A 13,558-nucleotide genomic window follows, 5' to 3' on the forward strand; every position below is an offset into this window, starting at 1 on the left:
AAAGAAAGAGAAACAAGAGAGACTTAAGATATGGTCATGAATTTAGAACAGGCTGTTACGATAAAGGAATAATTACAAAAAAGAAAAAGCTGTTGGAGATTAAAATTAAAATTAAACTTTCAATAAAAAGCCTACTACTCTGCTTTCCAATTAGGTGGCCATGAGTGGCTACAAGCGGCTCCTGAGCACCTGTGATGTGACTAGAACAGAAAAATGCAGTAAGTGTAAAATACTATCGAATTTTGAAGACTCGGGATGAAAATTAGAATGTAAAATATCTTAATAATTTTTATACTTATTTCATGTTGAAATGATAATATTTTGGATACACTGGGTTAAATAAAATACATTATTAAAATTAATTTCACCTGTTTCCTTTTACTTTTGCTAATATTGGCTACTAGAAAAAATTTAATTACATACATGGCTCACAGTTCTACCAGATAGGGCTGGTCTAGCATCTACGGTTAAAAATATCGTCAATGACAGGGGCCGGCCCGGTGGCGCAGCAGTTAAGTTCGCATGCTCCCCTTCAGTGGCCCACAGTTCAGTAGTTCAGATCCGGCACAGATCTACAAACCGCCTATCAAGCCATGCTGTGGGGGCGTCCCACATGTAAAGTAGAGGAAGATGGGCACAGATGCTGGTTCAGGGCCAATCTTCCTCAAGAAAAAGAACCCATCAAGAATACAAAACAAAAAAAAGGGAGGCAGAAAATGATAAAAGGTAAGGATCCTAAGACAATAATCCGGGAGGTCCACCATTTGACCAGTAGGAGTTGCCCCCCAAAAAACAACAGAGAAATCAGAGAGATGGAAATGGTTAAAGACATAATTTTTTTTTTAATTTTAAGAGTTGTGGCCAAGTCTTCAAATAGAAAAGGTACACTAAATACTGAGCTAAATAAGTGGGGGGAAAAGGCCAAAACCCAAATCATATCTAGTCAGACCACCATGGTTAATCAGAAGGTTTAAGAAGATTCTAGAAGTTGAGGTGGGGGAGATCACTTACAAACCTAAAGACAAAGATTTAACGACACTTATGGAAACATTGCAAATGTATAAACCTTGAAAATAGAAAGACGATATGTCTGCCAAAAGCAGGTTGGAGAACGGAAGAAAAGGGACAGGCAGATGTCCAGCACCACTGGGGTCCTCTTCCGAGGGAGGAGCTAAGAGGTAAGTGTCTAAAGTTAAGACACAGGATTGGAAAAGAAACCATCAGCGGAACTAAAAATAATAACTACTGATAATTGGCAAGTGAAGCAAAGAATGCACCATTTTTCACAGTGGAGAGTCAATAGCTACTAGCTACAACTTGATTAACCAAGAAATAGAAACATAAACATATTATTTAGTGGAGGAAGTCATTAGAAGTACTGAAAGGAGAAATGGTTAAAAGTGATTAATTCTGGGGATTCCTATGAGGGAGGGGCACAACCGTGTAGCAGAGGACCTTCACCCATTTTTGGCCCTCCTGTAGTGTTTAAGATTTTCTTTGTTTAAGAAAAATGAATCGGGCAGTAATAAAGTAGAAATAACCAAAAGGGATCGAGGTTAAAAAAAGAAAAACTGACTAAAAACCATGGCAGTACATAAGGGAATAACGAGACTGTCAGAAGAGGAAATCTAAGAGGCTTTTAGAGAAAGAAATAATAAAGTATACCTGAAGAGAGATTGTGAATGAAGATAATTACAGACTTTATAAGCTGAAAATTTGGGAGGAATGTTAAAGAGAAGAAGGAACATACAGTAAGAATAAAATCATAAAGAGTTAAAATTGAGGTGTCAGGAGGACATCGAAATGGATGAGCTCTACAAGAGGAATTCTCATTGAAGATCCAGTGTCGGAATGTATGGGCTCCGTGACCCTCAGAAATGGTACACGTTTCTTCATTGAAGTGCGTGCACACATATCTGAAGGACCTGGGGGTCGGGGGGAAGAGGGCAGTAGTCTACTGCTCTCACCAAATTCTTAAAGGATCCATAACACTCCATTTAGCTGGAAATATGGGTCTGGATCTCCGTAGTGGATGATCACAGCGGGAACTGTGGATATGGAAGCCACCAGCATAAAAGTTAAGAGAAAACAATAACATCCAACCAAATCATCAATTTGTCAAAAGTATACTGCATACAGAAAGGAAAAAAGATCGCTAAGTGCAAGGCCCTATATAGGAAAAAGAAGAGGTACAGAAAAGGATAGAAAGAGAGAAGAGTCAGCAAAAGAGAAGAGACTCTACAGCATCAAAAGGAAGACAGAAAAGCGGCAGACGTGGACTAAGAGGAGACATTCAAACCAGAAGCCAGTCAACAGGGGAAACCACGTGTCCAGCAGACTTGTGGAGACGCAAAGCAGATTTCACAAGACTAAAGAGGAAATGGGAGGAGAGGAAAGAGAGAAACGGAGATGAAACTAATACTGAAAGAGAAAGAAATTGATTGCTGTCTCGTGGAAGGTTTATCAACACGACAAGAGTCTGTGCATGGCTACGGAAAGAAAATAACTGAAAAATTCATACCACTTTTTCAGAAACTTGTATTTCAGTCTTCAAAATGACTGAGTTCAAGTCTTCAACTAAACAAATAAGTAATATAGACAACAGTGTCAATTGTCAAACCCTTATGTATCTACTTAGATCCAAACAGGAAAACCTCAAGTTCAGATGGGCACTGACAGGGGAGCACTTTGATAGGAGAAAGCATATACGTGAGGCTTGGAGTTTTTATAACAATTACTAAAAATTCACTCAATACTCTCTTACACCAAAATTGCAAGCTGCAAGTCCCTGACAACCCTCTGTGCAGTGGATCAGCCATCGGGGACCCTTAACAAGCCAGGAGTACCTCCGACGGTCTGTTTCTATCCTGTATTGTCCTGACCTCCAGCAACCGTCTCAGGAAATACCTGCTTGTCCATTCTGTATTACCAGAGATTATCTATTATGTTCTGGGTTCTCTCCTGGTTCCTCCTAGTTTTCTAAAGATGTGTCACTCTCAATAACATATGATCATTTTTTACTAATTACTTCTCTGTTTTTCTATGTATGACAACAATATCATTATAATTTCTAACTCTTGGAATTATTTGGGTATGTTTAAAACTCTCCACATGGAACTGAAATTGTATCTTCTACGCTTTCCTATTTCCACAGAAACTTAATTTTATTTATTTCCGTTACAGCATCACTCAAAAGAATTGGACAGATTTTCACCAAATTTGGAGGCTATTTCCAGAGCGATCTACTGAAAACATAGCCTATGGCAAAAACAAAATTCATTTTGGGAGATTCCCAGAGGACCTTCCTCAAGAGCTAAGTAGTTAGACACCAAAGCAGCCGACACGGAACCATAGCAAGAGATCCCTTTGACCGTCCATCAGGGGAATACGACACAAATATTAAGACAACACAGAGAATATGAAGACTGTTTCAAACGTCAGATCCAAATCAGAGGTCACAAGATGAAATGCTGGCTTGCCATGGAGCAAATGCTTCTCAACTGGAAACGTCCATCTATATAATAGTTACGAATTCTCCAGAACAAAGCAGGGGTAATCTACTAGTGATAAAATGCGATATCAACATCTCCCAAAAAGTTTTCATTTGTTTAAAATGGGACACCTGGTTTAACTAGCTCAATTTTAATTACCTGAATTTAACCTGAATTTTATAAAACTATTGTTACAAAGTAGCTTATAATTCAGAGACCATATGCTAATTCAGAAAACACTACCCCTAAATGAGGCTGTATTGTAATTTCAAATGTTATTTCTAAACTGCACTGAAATAATGAAGATAATGTTACTGATCACATTCAACTAGCAGTTTAGTCGTAAGAGAATGATTCTGTATTCCATTACTAAACCCCACGGTGAGATCCCAAGATCAATGCTTTATAGAAAAGCCAAGACCATTTCAGCTTTCTAGTTAAATTAGTCATGTGAAAGCCATAATGATCCAAGATTAATTTATAACTACCATAAAAACAAGGCTCCTTGAAGTGTAAAGACAGTTTGTATGCTGTTGAGCGTATTTAAAATACGTTAAACCTACACTAGTACAATTTTTACCCAAAAAGCAGATATGAAATTTCATAACATCTCTTGTCCAACACAACAAGAATCTGCTCTCTTATTAACAGTAATTCCAAAACTTAATAATATAACAGTAACAGTTCTGACTTTTAAATGTTTGCCAAGACATAACCTACTTTCAATATTAGGGTGTTCCCAGTTTGGTCCTGAGTAAAAGAAAAAGTGCCAACGACAACTTGTGAATTTACCTTCTTTGAATTTCCAATTCTTCTTGTGATGGGCCATTTTGAACCTGGGCAGGCAGTTGTGAATTTTGTCTAGGCAATGTTGGCCCTAAAAAGGGAGGAAAACATTATAGATGAACATTATCTTTATATTTAGCTGGACAGAGGAGATAAAATCATGAGAGTAACATAAAACCATCACATATTTACAAATGTTCCTTCTTTTTGTTTAGCAAAATAAAATAGAAGCTTTACATAACACAGAGCAAATGAAAGACTGCAACATAATATTATCATCATCTCCAGAAGGCTTACTTGAAACAAATGGAAAACGTCAACAATAAAGGAAAAATAAACATTTATATATGAAGAGCTTGAGTCAAACAAGTGTTCAATGAGCATTTGAATAGGCACCTAAGCTCGACATTTTCTACGACAATGAGACATTCTCTTTGGGGGGCTTATTCATGGAGTGGAGAGGGAGAACTCAAATGAAAAATCAGAATTCAAACTCACCTAAATAGAACACTGGAAATGAAAAACAGGAGAGAGAGAGCATGAGAACCTTATTACTAGACTGACGATTGCTAATGCATTTATCAAATTTGCCCAATTTAAGCTGCGATTCTTATTTAACGGCCTGGCATTTCCAGCACTGGTGAAAACAAACATTTGCTAAACTTCCATATATAATTAACCTACGTATCTGAATTTTTAATGGAACAGAGGTAATCTTAATAACTTTTCATTTGGGGTTAAAAAAAAAAACCCTACATTCAAACCAACAACATGATTCTGTCATGAGAAACTAATGACCATCCATTCCCACATATCAAGTACAATGGAGATCCATTTTTAGCATCTTATGAAGAATGCCACTAAATTATGGGACATTTTAATGTCACTGGATATAAAAATTAAATGTATCATAAAATGAGATAAATAAATACTAGACCTAATGTACAATGCCTAGGCTTACAATAGAACAATCTTGAAATCTAATGCAGTAAATAAGAGAATAAAGAAATGGTAGTTATCTTCCACTCTTGGAGAGAAATATATGAGTAATGATGCTGTCCGTATTTGTGAATCCTAGTGTGCCAGCAAATGCCCTAGCGGATATTCTGAAAGTGTTTTGTAGACCACTAGTATAAAAATCAGTGAATAAATAAATGCTCTGTGCACTACAGCAAATTCTTATAATCTGTGAGTTAAGAGCGCAAAGTATCTATTTTATACTAGTGGAGCAGTCTTCACAACTGGAAGGATACGGTTCATTAGAATGTAATACAGTACTAGCATATCCCAAGTGCAGAAAAATAAATAATCTGGTCTGAACTTACCTACTAATTTTTTTCCTCATCTCTTTACACGTTTTTAAATTAATCATTTAATTTGTCCTCTAAAGACAAATGAGATGACAAATGCAGTGATATAGCTCATTAGATTTCCTAAAAGACTGCTATTTTGAGAACCACATAAAGGAAATATAAAAATATATTAATGCCATGTAATCAGTAACAACAACAACAACAACAAAATCAAAAAGCTTTTTAAATTAAAATTAAATATGCACTTGAATGTTTGCATAAATGAAAATCTATAACTTGTCTAGTCAACAGACTGGTAGGCTTTCCTTCTTCCAGAAATTAACACAATGATGCAAAACAGACTGTCATATTAAGCCATACGCTTAATACTTTACAGGGAAAAGATATGTCTTCTGGCAGAAGGAGGGGGACAGACAAGGTGAGAGGGTAAATTTGAGAAAATATAAAGTATTTGGGTGAAGTATTTTATGTATCCAAAGGTATGTTTACCCAAAAATACTAAATGTGAGCATTTAGCATGGACAATTTACAAGACCATTATGGTTTAACTATTTCTTAAAATAATGTTTGTGTATTTAAGTGAAAACCTCATGCTGCTCAAATAATTAAACAGCTGGATGTGAGCAGGTTAGACTTGCCTGCCATCCATCTCAAAGAACAATGCAATCACACTACCGACACCGAGGGCAGGCATTATAGCTCAACCATGTTAACAGAATTCACCAACTAACATCGACCAATGTAAGTTTTAACTCAAATATACAAATTCAAGAAAAAGATGTCAAAATTTCAACTCAATCCTATTGATTTTTATTAAAGAGGTTTTTAAAAAAAAAAACTAACAAAAGTTGGATATAACTCAAAAAAATCTGAATGAGAAAAAAGTATCTTAGCACTTTACAGAAACTATTTTGGATTTTAAGTTAAAGTTTACTTAGAAAACTTGTTTTAAAAATATGGGCAATATTTTCTGGCTGATATCATTAATTATAAAAATAATTTACTACATTTTATTCATGCAGCTGAGAAGCATAGAAAAACTTCAAGGAAGGGCTTTTTAAAGTGGGGGGAATTTTGATCCAAGAACAGCTCTTAAAATTCTTTTCTACATGGTTCTTTGTGATAATGGCCTGTTTGTCTTTCCATAGACATTTCTTAAATGGCAGGCAAGAGAGGAGAAGCCTTTCCCTTGGCATTTTCTCATGTCTATATTTAATCTGGCTGTTTTGTTCATCTCTTCATCAATATTGTCAAGTCACAATAACGAGCACATTGAAATTCATGTGCATTTAAAAAATAATATAAATATGCTGTAAGCATCAAATAAAAGAATTCTAGGTAAATTATAAACTTCAGGTACACAATTACATTTTTCCTTCTCGTCAAACATTCTTCTGGGTTATACAATTGGTAAATTATACTGAAGGCATCACATACAACATGAAGCAGCAACTGAGATTAGGCAAGGCTGTCAGCTGCCACCGTATTGTCTGGAATATAACTATTACTTACTCCACATAGGCCATATTCCTAGGTGAGTATCTGTGTTCTCATAGAATGCAAAAAAGGTACTTTCCTAACCAGTGGGCAAATGACAATATTTTATGAGCATCATATGGTGGTTAACAGTTCTCTTTTGGAAAAAAAGAGAAGAAACAAGGGAAGCTGCTTTGTTCCGACTATATTATCATAAAGAACAGTAGCTATTTGAGGACTAGTTTTCTCTGTTTTATTACCACAGCCAAAGACAATGGTTGATCTTAATTTGTCCTGGCTAGAATTCATATAGCAAAGTACGTGAATTACTGTTTCTAACAGAGAAAACGTGTCCATGTCACTGACATGGTGTCTTATAAATGACGGAAATCAGAATAGAGTATCTCTCAACCAGGAATGAATGGCATTTCAGTCTTGACTTCAATATTGAGCTTTGGCTAAAGCTTATTTCACTTAACTGCCACATTTTAATTTCCACAAATTCCACACTTAGCCACAGACTATTTAAAAACACAGGACTAAAAAGACAAATAGGTGTTAATATACACAATACAATCAAGTTTAACCTTAGTAATGTGGTATTATTTGTACACAGTTAAATCAATTAAAGGTAGTAGTAAGTAATGGGGAGAGATCTGCATGTTAACACATGATGAAGGCCAAACCAATCTTTTCTCTGCAATTGGGTAAACTGAGTCTCTTATTCTGCACGTGGAACTCAATGTATAAGTAGCCAAGTATAGAACATCAAGTAGGTTTTCAAAATGAACTAAAGAGAGTCCTCATAAAACAAATATGAATAATGACTCGTGACTAGTTCACAAGATGGCCTGGAGATCCCCCAGGAGGAGGCAGAAAAATCAGACACAAAAGTTACTGATGAGACACCTAATCTGCACTGAATAACTGGAATCTGGGACAGAGAGGGGGTCTGCAAAGAGCGGTACAATAGGCTGGCAGCTCTAACTGTGTCACCTGGGGCCATCGTAAGATGTAAGCTTCGGTGATTGAGAAATACATTAGAATTTTCACTTTTGGAAATTTTTAACACATGCTTCTTTGCCTAAACCAGTAAGCACATATGTTTTAAAATAATTTTCTTTGGAGGTAAAGAAACAGTATCAGTACAACTGAAGAATCAAGTCAAAAACTCTGAGTCACGTGGATAAAGTACATATAACACAGCTGAACTGTTTATATAAACTTTTAGCAGTACGTCATTTTATAATTTTCTCTCTCATAAAACAAGCTGGTCAGCCAAGGTATACAGGAGTCAGAAAGGCATATATGAGTCAAAAAAATCTAAGATTTAAAAGTCACTTTTTGAACTCGGGTTTTCAAAACAAAGTTTTAGAATCACAGGAGGATAAGAAGAATTCAGACAAGAGTGTCTGCGTGTGTGCGTCTGTTTGTGTGTGTGTGTACAAACATACAGAAACATCCCTGTTCAAGAACAAGGATATGATGTATCTGATTAACTGTAATTTGGGGTGGCTAAGTGACATATCTGGTTTCTCCCTGCAAACAATATATATATGTGCACACGTGTACATGAGTGTGAAAGAAAACACTCCATCAGCCTGGATTCACTCCTGAGCCACACGTATCTGAGCTACTGACTAAAGGAGGCTGCCGGTCAGAAATCAGACCATGAAAGAAGGAAGAGCTTACATCTGCCTCACAACAGGCACACCTAGAAATTCATTCAAGTGAAGTAAAAGCTCCCTTCCAATAAGGCACACTGACATCCCCAAATCATAGTATAAAGATGGATATAATTGTTTTTCTTAAACGCTAAATTAAAAGATTGCTTTCAAACAAAATAGTTGAAAACAAAAACGAACGAACAAACAAAAACCCCTCATTCGTGTTGGAAGAAGCAGGCAAGACTTAGTTTTTTTAAGATCCTACTATTAACTAAATCCTAAGAAGCCAACTCGAAAGCTGACCAAACCACCTACATGAACCACAACAAATATCACAACATAAGACAGCAGCTGGCCATATACCCCAAACCACGAACCAGACCATGGCCTCAGGAAACAAAAGTCATGGAAATGTGCAAGTAGTATGTACCACAGCTTGAAAAAGTAATGTAAACGTAATGTTGCTTACCACAGAAAATACATCGCAAATTAGTGCTGTCCTGGGTAGCAGTAACCTTGCTCTGGGCTGCAACAGACACCTTGGTGTTAGAAACGTCAAAGGACAGCGGGGCCATCTGAAGAACGCACATAAACTAACAGGTGCTTTGAAAGGTTCAAAATGTATTTAGACATACTATCTAGATCCTCGTTCTGGAAGCTCTGTAATTTAATAAAAACGTATCCTCTTTAACATGAGCTTTAAAAAAAATTTATGTGTCATCGTATTTGTGGAAAAACCCTATAATAAGCCACAGATCAAATGATGCACTTAGAGCTTAACTATTTCCTGAGTTACAGAATCAGAGAGTGCAATCGATCTCTGTTTTACAATTATATTTTAAAAAGTAAATGGAGCTGAGGTATAGGAAGTCAAGATCTATGGCCATTAGTGTTAATTTCAGGATAACTACCCTCTTTTAGAATTGCTCAGAAAGGAACATTTGCAGCTGAGAAAACTTTAGGGGAAATGCTTAAGGTCAACTAAACATGAGATGAGCTCATTTCTACTAGCTGAAAATGACCCAAAGCCATTTTAAACAGCCTACAGCAATTAAAGTGTTTTATATTGACTGATGTAAAATACGAATATTTTCATTTGCTTTGCACTTTGAAAAACATCAAAACTAATCATTGTTTTACCAAGCCACATTTTATTCTTCCTTTTTTGCTCAATACGTATATATGTGTACATATTTGACGAAATATCTTATTAAAAATGTGTGGCCACATAAAATAGCCATTTAATATTTAAGTTATCTACATCAAAATTTACCTTAAGTATTAATGAAGTAAATTCTCTTTAAGAGGAAAAACTCAATGAGAAGGAGGGGATAATTTACGAAAAGGGGGAAGGGCTTATATAAAATCAAGCTGATGCTCAAAATCAAGGTGGAAGAAACAAAATTTTAAAAAATTTTAGTAGTATATTAGTGACATTCAAAACTTCACAGCAATAATTTTCTATAAAATCCTCAAGACCTTCTTTTCAGCATGGGAAAGATTTTCTTTTTCCAATGGGTATTAAGCAAGAAACAATGAACAGGTTAAAAATATACTGACTTAAGAAAGACTACATAAATGCAAACAAGACAATATTTGGAATTTCCCCTAAAACTGATTCTTTAAAAACACAGTCTATGCTAACTAAAAAAGTTGGCAGAGAATCAGAACCAAACCAATTTATATTTAAAGAATGCACATCTAAAAATGGCAATGTCTTAAATAATCAAGAAAATTTCTTATCACATTTAGAAATTAGATTTAATATATCCCATTTAAGTTTAAACTTTGCTTTAAAAATATTACATACAGCAGATATTTTAAACACAAACAGAATAGATAAGACTGATAAATGTCACCTTTGCTAAGTACTTCTAACCACTCAATCTATTATTTTTAAAGTCGCATGCACAATATTTGCAGTAATGACATAAATAACACCACAGGCATACATATAAACTGTCTACCAAGCTAATTAGATCATTGCAAAGGAGATAAACAGTTTAGAAAACTTTCAGTAAGTATATTTTAAGTTTAAACAAAAAAAAAATCTGTCTTACCGATGTTTGTCAATGACTACTTCTATAAAGCCTTTATTAAATAAACATGCCTACTTTTCAGGCTTTACCTTTCAGTTCCTTTAATTCATATTTACAGGGGAAACAAATAAGAAAAATATAAAAACTTACAAGAAAAACCCGAGAAATTATCTCGTCTCTGACAGCAAAGAAACTGCCACATTCCATTACCAATCATTTTGGCAAGAAGCCATCTGACAATTGTCAGAATGCAGGTAAACTGTTATTATTGCGTAAGACAAACGTTTTCAACCAAAACCTCCCAATCTCGCCACAGTTTAAACTATTATGCAACATTCTTGCTCTTGGTATCTTTAAGCATTTCCTCTTTCTAGACTTTTACTTCATAACATCACGTAAAATACTGATCTAAATTCTGATAAGGTTGCTTGAATTCTACTGCAGTTTGCATTTCCTGAAGATACTAAATTATTCATCCATCATATGCATAAGGCTAACAGCACTTCCTGCTTAATATGATGCTATTAACTCTTTCTTCACTCATTCAAGGAAGGAGGGGTGAATATGGGAAAGAACAGTCATTGGCCAGATGGAGTAAATTCAGTAATACGATGATTACAGCATAATCAGTTTTAGGACTAGCGTCATATTCCATCTATCTTACATTTTGCCTATGAAAGGCCATTTCTCTTTTAAGTTAGCCATATTAAAATAGGCTTTGGGTTGACAGAAATTAGGATGGGCCATAAAGGAAAGCATGAACTGAGGAGGTTCACGTATCAAAAAAAGGCAAAATTTAGCATCTGTATCAGACTTACAGAGAAGAAAAATGGCCAAGTTTATCAGCTACGCTGACCTTACAACAATCTTGTCATGGTTGTTCATTTATCTCTAACGTGGTTTGTAAAACAGCTGTCCCACAGGCTTTCCCCCCTCCTTTTAACATTCCCTACCATTAGGTGTTTTTTTTTGGACGAGCAGGGAAATGTAGAAACCCTGGGTGAGATGTGAGCAGCAGAAAATGACAGGCTGTTTAGATTTGATCAGCATTACAATATTTCATTTCTACATATAATTACTATAGCAGACCCTTAGCATTCCTATGTTTTAACATTAGAGGTTTCCACGATTAGCCGTTAACCCCAAGGCAATTTGTAATGCGGATATGACCTATCTCAGCATTTTTTCTGAGGATTAAACGAGATGCTTGCTTAAAGTTGGTTTTGAATTGATTGGCACTCTGGAAAGCTGGTCTGTTGAGTGAGCACAGCATCAGCATCCAAATTAGCAGGGTTCACACTCTGACCACCAATGGGCCCCCAGGTATTACCCTCAAGACTGCAAAGATCTACTACAAACATTACACGAAGGCACGAAAGCAAATGTGTGCGTGTTGTTCTAAGGTATCCGGAACAGAACGGAGGGAGACCCTGCAGTGCCATGGCTGCCTGCATTCAAAGCAACAGGCACCATGGAAATGTAAATCGGTGTAGCCGCTAGGGAAAACAGTATGGAGCTTCCTCAGAATGTTAAGAATAGAGCTACCATACGACCCAGCAAGACCACTTCCGGAACTATATCCAAAGGAAGTGAAAATTGGATCTCAAAGAATAATCTGCACTCCCACGTTCACTGCAGCATTATTCACAATGGTCAAGATACGTAAACAATCTAAGATGAATGGATAAGGAAGATGCAGTTTATATTTACACAATGGAATAATATTCAGCCATGAGAAAGAAGGAAATCCCACTGTTTGTGACAGCATGGACAGACCTTGAGGGCATTAGGCTAAGTGAAATAAGCCAGACAGAGAAAGACAAGGACTGCATGGTATCACTTGTATGGGGAGTCTAAAAAAGTCAAACCCACAGAAACAGAGTAGAAAAGTGGTTCCCAGGGGCTGGGGGTGGCAGAAACAGGGAGAGGCTGGTAAAAGGGTACAGACTTCCAGCAATAAGATGAATAAGGTCTGAGGATCTAACGTAAAGCTAGGTGAAATTTGCTGAGAGCAGAACTTAAATATTCTTACCCAAAAAAAAGCTATATGTGAGGTGAGGTGACAGATATGCTAATTAACTTGAAGAGAGGAGTCCCTTTACAATGTATACACATAGCAGATGACCACAATGCACACCTTAAGTATCTCCTAATTTTACTTGTCAATTACACCTCAATAAAGCTGGGGGGAAAAAACAGGTACCCAGTGCACTGTGCCAGGAGACATGAGATATACAAATAGTAAATTTTATCCAAAGTGACGGCACCTTTAAACTAGTATTTGAAAACATTTTCAAAAGAACTTCAAATTTTGTTTTAAAATAGAAGCCGTTCTTAATAAAAGAAAATCCTTATACAGCTCAGGAAATGGAGCATCCATAGCCACATATGAAAAAACACCATCATATAGAACCCTCTCCCTCTCTTTTTTGTTTTATTGAATCTTAGGCAAAACTATATACATGATTGGGTTCCCCCACCCCCCTGTTTCTTTAATTCTCCCCCAACTTATGGCCTCAAATGCATTTTATTCCGTTCTAAGCAAATATGAAAATGACGGCTAACAGCCGATAAACTGCTGGTAATTTACTAGGCTTGACTGACAATGGTCTCAATATGCTCCTCGGTCCAGCATCTATTCTGTAAACCATTTATTTCAGTTGTGGAACGGATGGCTCTGCTTCTAGCAAAAGAAATGTCAAGAGTCAACCAGAAGTTGAGGGGCCTATAATTTACCAATCATGTCATATCTTAATACTTCCCAAGGCGAGAGCAACCCATGTCCC

The 13,558-nt window shown here is 36.2% G+C and overlaps 1 protein-coding gene across 11 annotated transcripts in view; it reads right to left on the bottom strand.

Moving 5' to 3' along the window:
* ENAH (ENAH actin regulator) overlaps positions 1-13,558 on the bottom strand; it is a 145,255-nt gene that overhangs the window by 37,674 nt on the left and 94,023 nt on the right. For all 11 annotated transcript variants that reach the window (XM_044762828.2, XM_070501675.1, XM_044762829.2 and 8 more), the window contains exon 4: positions 4,284-4,368. In XM_044762828.2, the coding sequence (XP_044618763.1) occupies positions 4,284-4,368 (85 nt within the window). The remainder of the gene's footprint in view (positions 1-4,283; positions 4,369-13,558) is intronic.

This window comes from Equus asinus, chromosome 30 (assembly GCF_041296235.1).
Source record: "Equus asinus isolate D_3611 breed Donkey chromosome 30, EquAss-T2T_v2, whole genome shotgun sequence".
NCBI classification, from domain to species: domain Eukaryota; kingdom Metazoa; phylum Chordata; class Mammalia; order Perissodactyla; family Equidae; genus Equus; species Equus asinus.